The sequence below is a fragment of the Episyrphus balteatus genome, chromosome 1 (assembly GCF_945859705.1).
Source record: "Episyrphus balteatus chromosome 1, idEpiBalt1.1, whole genome shotgun sequence".
NCBI classification, from domain to species: domain Eukaryota; kingdom Metazoa; phylum Arthropoda; class Insecta; order Diptera; family Syrphidae; genus Episyrphus; species Episyrphus balteatus.
The window spans coordinates 103,876,566-103,895,367 of record NC_079134.1 but is presented as its reverse complement, the minus strand read 5'-3'; the positions used below and the strand labels follow the sequence as shown (position 1 = coordinate 103,895,367).

The 18,802-nt window shown below is 31.6% G+C and overlaps 1 protein-coding gene and 1 long non-coding RNA gene across 6 annotated transcripts in view; one reads left to right on the top strand and one right to left on the bottom strand.

Annotated features, from left to right (window-relative positions):
• The window catches only part of LOC129906320 (orexin/Hypocretin receptor type 1-like), a 226,373-nt gene that overhangs the window by 18,990 nt on the left and 188,581 nt on the right, over nucleotides 1-18,802 (bottom strand). For all 5 annotated transcript variants that reach the window (XM_055982037.1, XM_055982038.1, XM_055982034.1 and 2 more), the window contains one exon: nucleotides 11,781-11,893. In XM_055982037.1, the coding sequence (XP_055838012.1) occupies nucleotides 11,781-11,893 (113 nt within the window). The remainder of the gene's footprint in view (nucleotides 1-11,780; nucleotides 11,894-18,802) is intronic.
• On the top strand, nucleotides 4,249-5,914 carry LOC129906330 (uncharacterized). Its single transcript, XR_008770772.1, has 3 exons — nucleotides 4,249-5,137; nucleotides 5,201-5,299; nucleotides 5,381-5,914. It is a non-coding gene; the product is annotated as an uncharacterized LOC129906330 (long non-coding RNA).

Below are 18,802 nucleotides of genomic sequence, written 5' to 3'. Positions count from 1 at the left end.
TTTATTTATTGAAACATTAAATTAATTTGTTTGCATAGTATTTTTATTATTTTGTTGCATATACAGGGTGTCTAGAAAATAATGGATCAAACGAAACTTAATATCTCTCAGAATTTGGTAGCTTTTTCAGCCCAAATCCTTACGGTTTTCGATTAAATATGCAGTTCTTTAGAAATTTCCCTACTTTGCAACAGTATTCTTTCAATAAAACATTGCTTAATAATAAGAAACAATTAATTAATAAAAATATTTTTTATTTCATAAGCCATTTTTCTGCAAATTAATTAACAGTTTCAAGTTTCGTAAAAACTCAATTTCTTACTTTTATTTCAGAGCAACAAGACGAAAAAAATTTGTATTGTGTGACTCTGGTTTATTATTTTTAAAACTTATCCCAGTATTGCAGTTTTTAAAAAAGTATAAAAGTTTTTAAAGTTGAAGTTAAATTCAAAAATATTACAGTTTGAACTCAAAAAACAGGGTTTTTCAGAGCAAAAAACCCTTGTATTCATCATTACTTTTTTCCTATAATTTAAGTCGAATAAAGTGCTTTGGTAAAAATTTAGACCTTTCAATTATCTACATTTTATACCTTAACAGTTTTTTTGTACAATGCACGGTTCTTGCACTATAGCTCATAAAACTCGAGTTAGACTCACAGGGTATGAAAATTGTATTTTTGCTCCCAACACTACAAAAGCAAATCTTAGGAGGGGAAAGGGTGATTATCTATTGTTTTTGTTTACCATGAACCCAAAAAGTGCAAATTAAACCCAAGCACAAAAAATATTTTTATTTTTGTCGACCTGTGTAATATATAGTTTATGCAATTTTGTGACGTGTTCCGCTATTTTAAAAACACTAATGTTAAAAAAAAAAACAACGAAAAAAGTGCAAATTTTGTAACCCCTCTGTATGAAAAAATAGAGTTGCATATACAATTATTTTTTTTATATCATTCAATGTCATACGATGTCCATATCAAAATTTTTCACCAAAATCACTTTGAAAATTCACTTTTTTTTTAAATCGAAAAAAAAAATTCGTGTGTACCCAACAAATAGCCGTTTATTTATTTGTGAGGTGGAGCTTTTCATGGGAAAGGGATGCAACAATCAACAAAATTCGCATTTTCAGCCAGAAATAGACAAGAGTTTCACTCAAGTTCTTTCTGTTATTATTCATATATTTTTAAAACTCTTATAGTTTGATTTCCTTTAAGTATGAACTTTGAGTTCTGGGGGGGCACGTGCCCCCCCCCCCCCCCCCCCCCTGGATCCGCCTATGCAGTGTACACTTAATGATCTTGTATCGAGCACACAAGAACAACAAGTCGGCCGTCGGTCGTGGGCGGCGCTTCGTTCAAGCGCGCTGTCTTGTTGTACAGTACACTTATTGATTTTGTCAACGAAGTGAAGTGAAAAAAGGTCGCTGTTTTATTGCTCTTGTATCGATCACACAAGATCAACAAGTCAATTGTGGGCGCCGCGCGCGCCGTGGTGCATTTTCGTTCACGCGCTCTGTCGTGAACGAAGCTAAAAAGGGTTGCTGTGAGTTTTGTTATTGCACCCGCTCGCAAAAACACCTGCTAGTTGAAAATTATTTTTTTAAGGCGCCATTGTTCTTCGCGAAATTTGCGATATTGTTTTGCAAATTGGCTGATGCTGAGTTGCACTCGATGACAATGTAATGTGTTTATATAAGAAAGACCGGTCTAAAAAACTTTCATTTCTGTGGTAAATCTCATTGTGTAGAATATTATGAAGCGTTATTCAAATAAAAAAATTAGAATAAATTTAATTTTATTTTATTTACTTATTTAATTTACTTTTATTTATGCTCATATATTTATTTATTAATTTAACCAAACTTTGTTTATTTTTTTTTATTTCTTTCATGTTTCATAGTCTTGGAATGGCTTTTATTTTTTGTTAAAATTTTTTTTCTTTATTTTTTTTTCCATGTTTATGGTCATATTTATTGTTTTATTCTTTGTGTTTTATCTATTTATTTTACTACTTCTATGTAATAAAAAACTATTTTTTAAATGTTTTGTTAATAAATAAAAACGAACTTTGAAAATTGAAAATTTACTTTTTTATTTATGTCGTACGTGTGCCTACTTTGTCGTACGTGTATGGGATGGTGGAGTTAACGACAAACTGATTTTGGGTAAAAACCTTGATAATTTGAAAACCAAACTAGATGTGACAATTTTGACAACATAAATATGAAGAAGATATCGCACAAAATATTCTATTAAAAATTGAAAAAAATCTATCGGCCAGTTTTTTTTTATAGAAGCTCAAACCTTAAAATGCGATTTTCCAAAATTCCAAAATTGGCCCTTGTCTAGCAAATTAAATATTAAAGCAAGCTTAAATCACTAAAAATAACGATTGAGAATCAATTTCTAATAATGTTTCTCATTTGATTTGTTAATGAAAATGACACGATAACTACAACAAAGTGTTATCATTATTTGTCGGAGTTGGGTGTTATGCAAACTAAATTCTTCTAAGAAGAATTTTATTTAATTATATATTTATATTTTATTCATCAAAGAAATAAAATTCGCAAACAATTTTAAAACAACATTTTTAAAAAGTTGTGTTTTCAAATGCGATTCGTTTGCCTTAGATTACGAAGACTTTCAACTCAAAAGTTACCACTGTTATTGAATAAAAAATATTTTTTTTTCATTGAACCTAACTTTAAAAATAATTTTTGGCTAGCGGAAAGCAATAATGAGTTGTTAAGGCAAATTATTCAATCGAAGCACAATGTATTTTTTAGAACTGGAAGGTATTAATTAGTCAAGACTTAAATATGACCGCTAAACTAAAGCAAACAAATCACATACCGTTTTTGTTTGGTAATTTTTAGAACCCTTGGGAACTGTTCGATTTTAAGTGCAAAACAAACAAATTTTTATATTTGTAATTCAACTAGGTATCACATTTTCAAGCCTTAACTATCAAAACTGTTGTAACAAAAATTTTGGCATGACCCCCTCCAAGCTCCTGGTATAAAACAGTGTTCCCCAACCTTTATTGTGACATGTCCCACTAGAACCTTTCCAAAAGCCTCATGTCCCCACGTTTGAAAGTCAAGAAAAACAATTGATAAATAATATATTTCATGGGGATTAGTGTCGTTAGCTTTATTTTATGAAGAAAAAAAAAACAGAACAGAACATGGGAGAACTGTAAAGTTTCACTAGAAACGTCGGAGCTGAAAACAACAACAAAAATATTTGACTGTTTTTACAAATCTGTGCAAAGCTGTTCTGACTCCAAAGCAAGTGTAGAAAATTCTGCTTTGGAGTGTTCTAGACAAGGTCAATAAATTCTGTTCCAAGCACCAATTTTCTCCACCAACAACTTGTACTTTTCTGTTCACTTCAGGCTGATTAATTCGAACTATTGATTTTAAGCGAAGTCAATTTATTAACATTTGACACGAATAACATGAATAACAGATCCTAGGTGCCCTTAGAAATATAATATTCAAGTGTCGAGTCATATGAATTAAAAATTTCTCAAAGAGAAGTGTAATGCAGCATAATTTCTAATTGCCCCCTATACAAATGAATTGACCGCCTGTGGGGCGTGGGCCCCACGGCGCGGCGTACACTGGGGATTTTGCGGAAAAAAGTCCAAAATTCAAAGTTCTTCGGAGAACATTTTTAATGGTATTTTTGGTATTATTCTATCACAATAAAAACATTACTGTTAAAAAAGAGCCAAGTTCTCCTATGTTGAAATTATGCTGGCACAAAAAGTACTGAGATGTAAAAGTGTACCAAGTTCTAAAGTTTGGGTTCAAATTCGTATCAATAAAATTTTGATTGTTCTCTTGGCAATTTTTCTTTTAATTACCGATTTTTAAAGTCATTTCGAAAATTGCCAAGTAAACAATCAAAATTTTAATTAATTCTGTTTTTAAATTCAAATACAATTTTGTTTGTGAAATTATGAATAAAAAAGGGCAGAAATGAATAGCATTGGACTGTTTATTTTGATAAATAATACTGCTAATGTGAGCAATGGAGAAAAAAGGGTGGACGAGTGTAAGAAATTGAACTAATTAAGAGAAAGAAGAAGAATAAGATCGACGTCAAATCCTTTGGATTTACCAGATTCGAAGTAAGTACATGCATACATCCAAGGATGATTTTTTGGACAAATCATTCTTATTTGTTATATTTCCAGATTTGTAATGTACTTTAGGTTGAATAAAGACGCATTTATTTACCTATTGACTGAACTGGAAGAAAAGGTACAGAAAAGAAAAAGCATGCTACCGGTGCCACTCATTTTAAACATGCTTGCAGCCACACTAACATTTTTCGCTGAAGGCAGCTGCCAAAAGGTTGTAGGCAATGGGTGCGTTCACGTACGCATAGATACCCTTTCCAAGATACCTAAGTATCCGATACGTTTGTGAACACGAATCAGCTGTTCATCAAATCTCCCATAAGATACACGAGAATCCAGAAATTTTTAGGATACCTTTGGATTTTTTTGCTTGTCAACACATGTTTACAATCAGCTGAGATTTTATTTGGGATTACAACAACACAAAGGTATCCGGATACCCTTAGATCGGCATGTGAACGTACCCAATGGGTGCGTTCACGTACGCACAGATACTATATCCAAGATGCCTAAGTATCCGATACGTTTGTGAACACGAATCAGCTGTTATTCAAATCTCCCATAAGATACACGAGAATCCAGAAATTTTTAGGATACGTTTGGATTTTTTTGCTTGTCAACATATGTTTACGATCAGCTGAGATATTATATGGGATTACAACAACACAAAGTTATAAAGATACCCTTGGATCGGTACGTGAACGCACCCAATGATTTTAATTTGGGAATTGCACAACCAACAATCAGCCTCTTTTCTGCTGGAAATTATGGAAGAACACCTTTGCCCTTGTTAGATCAATTCTCATTATTCGGAGGAAGAAAAAAGATATGCTAAGGCGTTTTTTTATGAAAAGGCTGGGATTCCGGGAATATTTGGATGTGTGGATGGCAGCCACATAAAAATTCAAGCACCAAAAAAATATGAGCAACATCGTTACTACAACAGGAAAGGCTTTTTTAGCTCGAAAACTATGTTTGTATGTTACTGATATTATTGCATTTGTTGGTTTAATTCTGTCTACATGCATCTCAAATTTAAGGTTTGTGATCACAAAATTCATTTATTTGGAATTCGAGTGAGCTTCAGGGGATCCTTCAAAGGAATTTCGAAAATGGAGAGAGAAATACTTGGTTACTAGGTTCGTTAGAACTTGGTGGTAAAAAATACGCCGTTGTTCTTTTATTCAAAACCTTAAATAATTTGAAAACCCAATTCAAAGGTGATGTCGGCTATCCGCTGGAACCCTTTCTAATCACCCCATTCAGATCCCCTCAAGAAGAAAGCAGTCTGCAAAATGAGACACTCAAAATTCAGGAATATAACTGAAAGAACGATTGGTGTTATTAAGAACCGCTTCAGATGACTGCTCGGTGCTAGACCATTGCACTATACCCCTCAAAAATCCATTAAAATTATAAATGTGTGTTCGGCTCTTCACCATATTTGTATTCATTACAAAACATCAGAGCCAAAAATAAACCAAAATCCCATCATCTATATGAGCTTGAGCATATATCATCGGATTCTGATAGAAACAATAAGGGTATTAACGTAACGAGATAAATTTCTACTTTGCAGAAAAACAGAAAATTCCGCAAAAGGTTTAAATGAACACCCCAGCAGAAAATAACTGCGTAAACAAGGAAAACAAACAGCTGCTGTTTCAAATTGAACTTATAAAATTTGTTTACCTAATTACAAAAATTATGTCAAGCTAATTTTGCAAATACTATGCAACAATAAAAAAATGTAATGACTCAATTAAAATAATATTTTCTTTTCAATATTAACATATTTTATTTGTGGTTATCTGAATAATTAGACATAAATCGCGTTCAAATAGATATTCCAGATACGGGGATCCCAGATAGTCTATCCGATAGGGGATTGAACACACCCAAAGTTTATCAGATTTTTTTCTACGGTTTCTGCTTCAAATTTGTGAGATAAAATTCTGTGATTTGCAGAATATTTTTCCCATACAAATTTTGACAGCTCATTTCTACCGATAGAGAATTCTACGGTTTCTATGGGTTTTCCACGTTTACGTGAATACCGCTAATGAAAATATTCTCCTTGAAAACAATGAAATTGCTGTTAATATCAGTGGCGGATCTAGGGCGGGGGGTCGTGGGGTCATGACCCACCCCAAAACCTGAGGTGAAAAACAGAAAATTGTAAGGCAAATGGTGGAAACGAGCTTTTAAACTATGCTTTAGGAAATGATTCATGGGCATATTAGCAAGAAGTCGTTTTTAGTTGTAAATATAATCAGGGCATGAAAAAAATTTTTGATTTCTTACACATTTTTTTAATGAAAACTTTTAAAAGCTGAAAACCATGTAATTTTCCATGATATCCACGAACGATCCATCATAACTAATAGCAAAAAGTTAATTTCATATTTTGGTTTATGAAGAAAAACTTAATCTAACTTAAAAACTAACTTATAGCTAACTTAGAGGGTGATCGGGACAATTAAGAAGGCGGTGTTTAAGAAGAGACGTGCTGATGTTGAAATCAAAATAGTCAAGGTTGGTGTTTATACTCCGCAACATTCGAGTGAGGGGTTCGTTGGATCCATAGGATGTACGGTGGGAGGACAAATAAAAAAGGCGAGGATTTCCCAGATTTCGGGGGTTAGTATTGAAAAAGATGGAATTATAGAGAGTTTGACAGTCAACAGATCCGGTGAGAAGTCGGTGAATAAATATAATATCGTTTATTTTTCTTCGTTCTTCTAAAGTTTTCAGGTTGATTAGTTGGAGACGATTTTAATAGGGAGGGAGGATAAAGGGATCGTCCCACGGTAGGTGACGAAGAGCGAAGCGAAGAAAGCGACGTTGAATGCTTTCGATTCTGGCTGTGTGGACATGGTGATATGGTGATATGGTGACCAGACTTGAGAGGCGTATTCAAGGATGGGTCTAACGTAAGTTATATATAGGGAGCGAGTCACATAAGGGTTATAGAATTCTTTGGACCATCGTTTCACAAAACCGAGGGCTGAGTTGGCTTTGTGTATCATGTTATCGATGTGCATTAGAAAATTGAGTTCTCGGTCACATTTATGGTTTGATGTTTCCGCAAAAAAATAATGATGCTGAAAACATCGCTCTTGGAAACATCGATATATCGAAACTTCAAACATTTCTGAATTATTTTCGTACTTTTAGTACAGTTGAACAGAATTTTGTAAAAATATAGGTAATTTTTTTCCAAACCGGTCCCTGCGATTTTTATAAAAACATGCTACTGCAATCGCAATGTAAAATGTAGTATGGTCAACGTTGATTCAATTTTGAATAAAAATAAATTTTTAAATGTTGGTCTTCAATGCAAAATCATTCTGAAAAACAGTTAAATCAATGTGGTTTCCGTTTATTTTAACAAGGTTTAAGTTTCACACAGTGTTGAACGGTTATTAACTTCTAACTTTGTTTATAATGACAACCTAAATAATTTCAACAGATTTTTCTTAAACAAAAGCTTTGATTGTATTAATTAAAAATTTAATGTAGAAAAATTTATTTTTTGGATTAAGAAAAATATATTTATTTTTTAAATATCAATTTACGAAAACGGGATATTTTTTTTTCTTAGCCGAGGATAAGTTTTTGACATTTGTATCTTTGTCACGAAGAAAATAAAACACAGCTTAAGTGAAATATAATGAAATAAAATGCACGACTGGGTCGCACCTACTTGCTCTTGGAGTTAAAGTTGCTTAAATTTTTAAGACTTTTTGTATAGAAATTTGGAAAAAAAATAAAATTCGTTAAAAAAAAAAAATAAAATAAAATCTGAAATTGAATTGCCCTCCAAAACAAGTATGCAGTTTTGATTGATATATTAACGTGCATTTTTAGAAAAAAAAAATTCAAAATCGTTAGAGCCGTTTTTTAAAATAATTTTTTGGAAAAAAAGTTAAAAAATAAAATTGGTATGCCATTTTGTAGAAATCACTAATCACTAATCTAAAAACAAAATTTCAAAAAAATTCAATGTCCCGTTTTCGAAAATTTGATTTTTCAAAAAAATACTTCTTCACAAAAAGTTTCGCTGAAATCGAATAAGAGGTTTCGGAGATATTTGAATTTGAAAAAAAACGGTTCTATGGCAGGTACCATTAATAATGATTTTCAAAAAAAAAATTTTCATTGAAATATAGACCTTAGCTTGAAACTCACATTTGAATTTTTTAAACAAAATCGTTGCAGCCGTTTTCGAGATATTTCAATTTTACTAAAATCGGTTTATCACAAGTATCGTTATTAAATTAAATTAAAGACAGACAGACAGACTGACAGACAGACTGACAGACAGACTGACAGACTGACAGACTGACAGACTGACAGACTGACAGACTGACAGACTGACAGACTGACAGACTGACAGACTGACAGACTGACAGACTGACAGACTGACAGACTGACAGACTGACAGACTGACAGACTGACAGACTGACAGACTGACAGACTGACAGACTGACAGACTGACAGACTGACAGACTGACAGACTGACAGACTGACAGACTGACAGACTGACAGACTGACAGACTGACAGACTGACAGACTGACAGACTGACAGACTGACAGACTGACAGACTGACAGACTGACAGACTGACAGACTGACAGACTGACAGACTGACAGACTGACAGACTGACAGACTGACAGACTGACAGACTGACAGACTGACAGACTGACAGACTGACAGACTGACAGACTGACAGACTGACAGACTGACAGACTGACAGACTGACAGACTGACAGACTGACAGACTGACAGACTGACAGACTGACAGACTGACAGACTGACAGACTGACAGACTGACAGACTGACAGACTGACAGACTGACAGACTGACAGACTGACAGACTGACAGACTGACAGACTGACAGACTGACAGACTGACAGACTGACAGACTGACAGACTGACAGACTGACAGACTGACAGACTGACAGACTGACAGACTGACAGACTGACAGACTGACAGACTGACAGACTGACAGACTGACAGACTGACAGACTGACAGACAGACAGACAGACGGACTTCCGGGACCCACTTTTTTGGCATTGTCTACCATCGTAATGTCATGGAAAAATGTTATCTCAACTTTTTTTTTTGTACGAATGCATAACTTGATATATAGTAGCTTTATCGCAAGTAAAAATATTGATTTTCCCTAATACACACTCATAATGTTGCATTACTCTCCCAATTTTATTTCTTTATTTTCAGTTTTTGACTATTTATTAATAAAATATGTTAATCCTTCTGCAAATAATTTATCCTCTGAAGATAAAAATTTAACAGGGTCCCAGAGCAGGGTAAATGTTTGACAAGTGAAAATTTTGTTTTATTCAAAAATGTATTGTCAAAAATTTAACCTCGGCTAAATATTTAACCCAATTCACACACGGCCTTATGTAATGTGTAAACAATTAGAGTCATTTGGGCTAAGATTGCGCATTAGGTAAGAGCGCGCGCTGCTTATTTCTCGAGTTGAGTCAAAAAAAAAATTAAAACAAAAAATGAGGAAATCAGCGCTTAGTAAGGCGTCAAAAAGTGATGATCTTCGCGAGTGTGTTCCCAGCTCCATTTTATTTTAAAAGAGGGTTGAAAAAACCCAACAAAAAAACAAAAAAAAAGTTGTGCTGGAAAAGTGTGTGGCGTCGGAGTGGCAGCAATAGATACCGAGAGTAGCATATATTTTCGAATAGTGCATATTTATATTTGATTTTAGTCAAAAATTTGTTAAACTTTGTTTTATTTTATTATAAATTTGATAAATAAAAAAAAAGTACCTTTGTGGGTAAAATCGCGCAGTCCTTTTGTGGGTAAGAGCGTGCACTTCTCCCCATATTAAACTTTTCTTTTTTTAATCTGATTTACAGTAAAGAGAATTTTTAAACTTGAATCTTGAGAAACGAAGGCTGTTATTCATGAATTCCAAAAAAGAAAGGCTCTAATTTAATTAGAAACATTTTTTGTTTGTTTTGCTTTATAAATAAAGTTTAAGTTTTTGTATTTGAACTTAATTTGTTTTTTCTTTAATATTTTCATTCATTTTAGTGAAACTTTTGAAAGAACGTTTTGTTTAACTTAGTATTACATTAAGTTTATAGAAATTTAGTAGCCGTAAACTGTCACGATTCCTATTAAAATTATGTGCGCGCTTTTACACAAGAGTTTGTGCGATCTTATCCTGACTTAGGGGCAAGAGTGCGCACTTTGACTTCATAATGGTTTTTGTTTTGAATCATATGAAATATTTAAACTAAAAAACTTTTTTTTTGTGTTTTCTTGTTCCCAAAATATAGGTTTATCAAATGTAAAAAAACTTTATGCTGATATCTCTTACAGAATCTTCACAATTTTGCCTTAAAGTGAAAAGTGCGCACACTTACCCCAACCGACTCTACAACAAATGGTATGCCAACTATATTTTGAATCGTAATTTTTTTATGTTGTATGTATGTATGTTTCTAAAAACACTTCTTAATGAAATAAATCAAGTTGGCTACTTAGGTATGCAGAGTATTGAGCTTAATTTAAGCTCCGAAACAAAATCCTCTCGAAAATACATTTGATCTAAGATTTTGGATATAATTTTGTATGTTAGCTAAAATTAAGCATATATTTTGGACATTTGACCATTTTTTTTTATCTTCGAAGTAAGTTTTTTTAATATTTTCCATGATTCTCTTTTGGCTGTTCTAATCTCTGTATTGTAATTGGTTAGTGCAGTGCGGTATGAGGGCCAGTATCCGTTGCACTTGGCTCTTTTAAATAATTTTCTGGTCTGCGTTCTTAGCTTAGAGAGCTTTTTATTCCACCATGGTGTTTTGCGTATGCCTTATTTGGGCATGCGTTGTGATAGGGCTATGTGAAGCTGGCACCCCCAAATGCAAATTTTTTTTTCAAACCTGTCTGGTTCGATTGCCCAAGGATAGCCCAAGATTTTTTTTCCCTAGCCCACCCTTAGTTTTCAAATTCTAACGGAATTATTTTTTTTTTTCATATCAGAAATCACAAAAAAAAACTTTTTTTTATTCAGTGTAAAAATTGTTGGTTTTGCACTGAAGTTCGTTTGCCCAGGATAGACCAACTTTTTTTTTCTTGATTGCACTGTTTTTTCAAAAGATACAACAAAAAACTTTTTTCATATCAGAAACCGAAACAAATTTTAATTTTTTTTCCTGTGAAAAAATCGTTAATTTTGATTTTTAGTTGGTTGGTATTTTGGAAAATGTTTTTTTGTTAAAACTTTTGAACTTAGGGTGGGCTAACGAAAAAAAGTGATGTCATTTGTTGGAATTAGCTTGTTTAATTGAGAAAAAATGGAAAATGGATAATTTTTACATTGAAAAATTTTTTTTTTTTGATTTTTAAGAGGTTGGTTACCTATTTGAAAAAAGTTTTTTATTCGTGTTTTGAAAAAGATATTACTTTACACCATTTTATATTTATTTTTGCTTTTGAAAAATGTTTGCATATATTTTACTAAGCATGTAGCTTTTAAGGTACTTACATATATGGCAAACCAAAAAAAATATTGATTTTAAGACGGGGTGATCTAGCACAAACTTCCCCAATATATAATTTTCCTTACCACTCATGAAATTGTAAATAACAGGATTGACCGCACTGTTTGCATAACAAAGCCAATGAGAGCAAAGAGAAAATATTGTTGTTATTTCACCGCCATGCAAGTTTCCAGTATACCTGAAATAAAAATAAATATTAATTTAAGGGGGGAATTTTTTATTTTTGCATTACATATTTTTTTTCCTAAGAATTTCATTTATCAACTGAAAAGAACCTATTTAGAGTGGTTTTAGCTTTAATTAAAGCTTCAAAAGTCCTTAGATAGTCCCGAAACCCGCATGCGCTCCTACCACAGTACAAAAAAAGAAACTTAAAACGCATTTTTCCCGAAAAGCGTTTTTTTCAAAAACTAATAACAAATTACTTGAAAACTCATTGACCATTGCATGAAAGTTCAGTAGGTATAATTTTTACAATAAATATTTTTTTAACAATTTGTTTATATTATAAGAAAACATTGTATTTTTCCGTTTTTTTTTGTCTCTTATTTTTACTTTACACTTTTTTTTAAATAAATTAAGGTTCATGCAGTGCGTATAAATATATTTTAATAGAAAAAAAAATCTCTTTCGATTATAACTAATTTCCTGGACCTGGGCATTGCACGGCGCGGCGCACGTGGGAAAAAAGTGGAAAAAACTCATTGGTGTGAAAGCTGGATTTTTTTATATGTTGGAAGTTTTTCTTACAGTAATTATGTTGTAGAATCAGGATGTGAAAGCATTTCTTTCAAAAAAAATTTCTAGATATGGAAATTTGTATTCAAAGTTGAAAAAATATGAAAACTGGTGTAAATATGAGTATTTTTTAAATGATATAAAATAAGTTAAATTTTGACTTTTCAAACATTTTTTTTGTAAATATATTAAAAATAAACAGATTAACAATATGAGTAACAATTTTAGCGGAAAAAAAATTTCTTTGATTTTTAATTTTAAGAATACTTATAATTTCCCAGAACTTTAAGTTCAAAAATTGTTTTAATTACTTCCTCTGTTTGCCTCTGTGAGAGGACTCATATCATATGATAGTGTTGAATCTCAGCAACATTTACCACCAAAAATCTCATCCTAGTTTGTCCTAATTAATTTTTTAGAGCTATTTGAAACTAAACAAATGTGAAAAACGTATTTGTAGATTATAATAGAAAATAAAAAGATTTTTTGAAAACCATACTTGTTTCATATGTATTTTGATGCCATGAATTCGAATCTGACGTTAGTTTGTGAAAATAACCTTATGCAGTAGATGACGGATAAAAGAAAGTAAAAAAAACCAGAGAATTCCTTTCTTATATCTGTGTTTTCTAATAGAAAAGAGTGTATATAAGAAAGAAAATTTCTTATATATATAAGAAATAAGATTTCTTATGTAAATACAAATTGCATATAAGAAATAAAAATTCTATTTTAAGTCATAACATATTGGTTTCGTTTTTATAGAAAATTTATTTTTTTTATTAGATGACATTTTTAAACCACAACAAACGAACACAAACAATGTGTGGGCGTTTTTTCTTTCTTGCTCATCCTCAGTTTGTCAATTTTTTGGCAGCTCAATAAGGGTGGGTTCAGAAATTTTGTGGAAGTTACACTTTGCATCATTTGCATGTTTATACTGGAGACTTTCTTATGGACGTTTTATTTTCTATGTAATAAATGGGATTTTATATCAGAACAGGTTTCCTATATCAGTGTTTATCTCATAAACTTTCTTCTTATATGAGGTAAATTTAACACACAATTTTATGAGAATGTGCATGGTGTTTTGAAATGTCTGTCTTATATGCGTGTTTTTCTTATATGAGACTTTCTTATATCCGTCATCTACTGTATTTAAAAAAAAATCGTTTTTAAACAAGAAACATTTAAAATTTGCTATTAATTTTAGTCGAATCCGAAGTCAGAAAAAATTAATCAGCTCCCGTTTTTGAAATATAACCTACCGTTTAAAAATGCAAAAAAACACTTTTTTTTTTACTATTTCTGACCCTATTCTTTTATATAAAGAATATTAGGTGTGTTTTTTATTACCACCGAGCTTAACTGGACAAAGAAAAACGCCTCGGGGCTCAGGGACAAAAATTGGCAGCACTGCATATTAAATGTTCCGAAATCAGCTGACACAAACAAAATACCTATAAAGTTGTTATATTTTTCGCTTTTGGGTGTTCTTGTGTGTTTTTGAAAAAAAAAAGTTTAACTAACTATTAAATAAATATTAACTAACTATTAAAAAAATATTTAAAACAATAATTGTCATTTCAATCATTTGTTTTGATGTTTTTAAACAAATTCCAAACAATTTACGAACCATTTGATTTGGTAGCACAGATTTAAATCTGTTGAAAAAGTTAAGCCCAGAGAATTCTCTGGGCTAAACAACTAAGCCCAAGGGGCTAAAGTGTTGTTATATTTAACATGTAAATTGTTTGGCCCCGACTGCGTTTTTTTTGTCCAATTAAGACCGGTGGTAATAAAAAACACACCTATTGTTTGAACACATTTAATATAGGTTTCTATTATAACTATTTTCATTCTTTCAAGACCTGTTTAAATCTTTTCGATATCTTTTTTATTTCCCGAGATATCTTAAAATGTAGTAATTGGGTTTGGCTTCATATATGATAAAGGAGATAATGACGGTATAATTTCTATGGTAGGTATAACATGCCAAACAACTCAATATATCTCAGGCGGTAAAAGAAATATTGGAAAGATTTAAACAGGTCTTGAAAGAAGTAAATCATTTCTAATAGAAACCGTTACTAAATATGTTCCAACAATTTTCCTTATATAAAAGAATAAGGTCCGAAATAGTAAAAAATAAAACTGTTTTTGCATTTTTCTAACGGTAATATTTCAAAAACAGGAGCTGATAAATTATTTCTGACTTCGGATTCGAGTTCAGAAAAGAATATTTTGGTTACGGCAAGTCACATTGTCTTCGTTAAATTCCATATGCAAAAGTACTAGTTTTTGAGTTTTTTTCAACTTAAAGAGCCATTGTTCACTTTAGTGGGAACCAATTATGGCAGTGGGCGAAAATTACTGGTGTTGATTAATCTTCTTATTTCCTATTATTCCTGAAAATTTTAGATTTTACGGAGTTTTTTCCACTTTCCCATACAAGGTTCCCCACTGTGCGGCGGCCGTAGAGACGCCATTTTGTTTTTATTTTAATTAAAAAAACAAACAAATTGTATCGATACTTCATAATGTCAATAACATCATGCACTTTTCCAAATTTCAATAAATGCTTTCAATTTTATAAAAAATTATTGAAAAAACTGTCGTCCAGACGGATTTCCCTTCCCCCCTTAATTTATTTATTTAATTCGTTAAATACTAACGTTACATTACATCTTAATATTAAATTTATATACTAAAAAAAAAAACATTAAAAGAAAAACATTAAATATTACATGTATGTACATTGTACATTAAAATTTTGCATTAAAGAAATTTTGTTTGAAATTCTTACTCTTAAAATAATTAACATTAAATGAAGAAATTATAAAATAGTATCTGTTGAAGACTGAAATCAGTTGATTTAAGGGACTATTTAAACTATAATTTGTTCTACTAAATATTGGACATAAGGTAATTTGTCTACGTAAATTAGTTTGACTGTAGCTGAAATTTAGACAATCCAGAGCTGATTGAGATGTTATTGACCCATTTATTAATTTTAAAATAAAACATAACTGTAAATATTGTCTATGGCACGATAATAACTAAAGATTGATTAACCTCAATCTATTTGCGTACGGGGGAAGTGTATATCCTGGAGACCACGGGAGAAAACGTAGACAAAAACGCATGAACCTTCTTTGGATGCTCTCAAGGCGGTCTATGTGAACTGTGTAGTATGGTGCCCATATTACACAGCCCTATTCTAGAACTTATGAATTTGAAGTTTGACATTTTAAAATTTTGTTTGAAAATTGAAAAATGCGAAAAGTTTTTCTTTCAAACTCTTTTGTTATTAACAGAAAACAACCATTATGAATATATTTTCTACTGTATTATATTCGAAAACGATTGGCGCTTCGGTGATGTAACTTAGTAGATTTTTGGTTTTGCATTTTCAAAGAGGAATTTTTAACAAACAATGTTGTAAAAACAAAAAACCCAAAACAGAAACCGTATGGCTACTAGTTGCGTTTTTTCGCATTACTTCACAAAAAACAGTGTTTTTTTTGCGTCACTTGAATAGAAACAAGCTTTAAATTAGATAAAAATGATGAAAAATCATGGACAGCACTAATTTTTGCAAAGCAGTCTTAAACTTTGACATTATTTGCACATTATAACCAATTATGGGCTACGAGCTACCATTAGGCATCACAGAAAATGCATAAATAGAATTAAACATTGAAAATGCATTTGTACTGTACACAATCGTGGACTTAATTGGAGAAAGTGACTATAGTGTTTGGTAACTTCTTAGAAATTAAGAAAATGACATTTTCTACAATTTAAGGTTTGAATAAGTGAAATAAACTTTCGTTTTCATCCGGAATGCATCTGTTTTGTTTCTATTGCGTTGTTTTTTCTGGAACTATCCTTGTGCAATCTCTAAGAGGGTTGTTTTTCCACGTTCCTAAACTTCCCAAGAGCTTCTTCCATTATTTCTTTGTAAAAGTTCACATCTTTTTTCGAAGCGTGAAGCTTCAATTTTGCTATTGCACATCATAAAAACAAAGCGTATTACTATAACACATTTTAGTGCCCTTTGGTGGCGATGCGATAAAAGTTATTCTTTCATAAACCAATGAAATAGGACTAATATTAACGTGGTCCATCTGAGTTGGTATGTTTTCCTTTCAAAAACCACTCTTTACCTCACTTCTTTTCAGTTCGAATGCAACTATAAAATAGTTAACTTTTTTGTAATCTTAGTAGAACTTAAAATGTTGTTATTTTGCATTTTGAGGCTTTTTAAATGTTGTGCACCTTTTATAACTTCCATGATGGAACAAACCAACACATTACCATCGCACTAACACCACGTTTTTGACCGATTTTAGCTGCAAAGTGAAGGAAATTGCTGCTAGTTTTTAAATTATTTTTTTCTCTGCTCTTGATTTGGGTCTCACCTGTCTTATTTTTTTATTCAATTACTAGTTTACGATATTTCAAAAATATTCTCATACAAATTTGGCAAATTTTCCAATATCTTTCGCGATTTTGCATAGTGCCTTCGGCACGTTAATAACGGAAGATTGATTAACCTTAATCTATTTGCGTACGGGAGAAGTCAGAAGTGTATAACCTGGAGACCACGGGAAAAAGCGTAGACAAAAACGCATGAACCTTCTTTGGATGCTCTCAAGGCGGTCTGTGTGAACTGAGTAGTATGGTGCCCATATTACACAGCCGTAAATGATAGGTACTAACTTATCATACATATAGTCCAGTAATTTTAGGTTTTATCTGCGGAAAAATTCCTACTGGGCTCGATTTTGGTATAGACCTTCGTTACGGCGTTGTTATGAAGATGTGAATTATCGACATTGATATCGCGTCCGCGTTAGAAGTTATAGAGGTCAAAAGGTCACGAAAATCGCATATATCTCGTGACCTGTTGCTCGGAGGTCAATAGGGGTCTATGGAAAATCTGTTCGTCATAAAATTATCTACAAATATTGCCTTATGCATTTTTCTGTAAATCCAACCGTTTTCGGAATAGAGCTGTTTCAAGCCGAGGCATAATACATGATACGTAGGTAATAATAGGTTTGTTTTATTTAAGAATGAATAATTCAGTATTTGAATACTGAAAAACACATGTGTAATCTCTTTTGCTTTTTATTAATACGTTTTTACAAGTTTCACTTGTAATCGATATTCAAACTAACTTACTAACTAACTTACTAACTAACTAAGTTACTTAGCTACTAACTAACTATTTAATAAAATTTTAGCAATTAATTTTGACCCTCAGGTCAAAGTTACCTACCCTGAGACATTTTGGTCTCAGGGTAAAATTATTTGAGGGTCAAAACACCCCAAATCAATCTTAGACTACTTCTAAGAGTCATATCGAAACTTTGAACAAATGTGTGTAGTAGACTGGGCCAAAAAAATAAAATATTTTTTTTTTGAAAGTTACTTTGAAAATCTTGTTCAGGATGATGAAAAAAAAATTTGGTGAAAATTTGAGCCGTTAAAAAAAATTTTAAGAGGTCTATCATCGGTGTTTTTTATTTTTAAAAATGATATGATGTTTTACAACAGAACTGCTAGACGATCAAAGTAAAAAAAATTTCTGTTCATTTTTTCTTATATAAAATTAAATTTCCTACAAAAAAGATCTTAGTGAAAATTTTCGTCAGACGAGCCGTATTCGAGTAATTAAGCTTTTTAAATCGAAGTGTTTTTTCAATTTGACTGTTTCACTTTGGAATTTTGTGATGAGCAAATAAGTGAATAGAAAAATAAAACCACGACCGATTCTTATAGGAAATTTAATTCTCTACAAAAAAGGTCTCCTAGTAATTTTCCCTAAATTGAGTTCTGAAGAAGTTATTCACGATTTAAAAATTGATTTTTTAATTTTTTTCTCGATTTAAATCGTGAACAACTTCTTCAGAACTCAATTTAGGGAAATTACTATGAGACCTTTTTTGTAGAGAATTAAATTTCCTATAAGAATCTGTCGTGGTTTTATTTTTCTATTCACTTATTTGCTCATCACAAAATTCCAAAATGAAACAGTCAAATTGAAAAAACACTTCGATTTAAAAAGCTTAATTACTCGAATACGGCTCGTCTGACGAAAATTTTCACTAAGATCTTTTTTGTAGGAAATTTAATTTTATATAAGAAAAAATGAACAGAAATTTGTTTTACTTTGATCGTCTAGCAGTTCTGTTGTAAAACATCATATCATGTATAAAAATAAAAAACACCGATGATAGACCTCTTAAAATTTTTTTTAACGGCTCAAATTTTCACCAATTTTTTTTTTTCATCATCCTGAACAAGATTTTCGAAGTAACTTTCAAAAAAAAAGTATTTT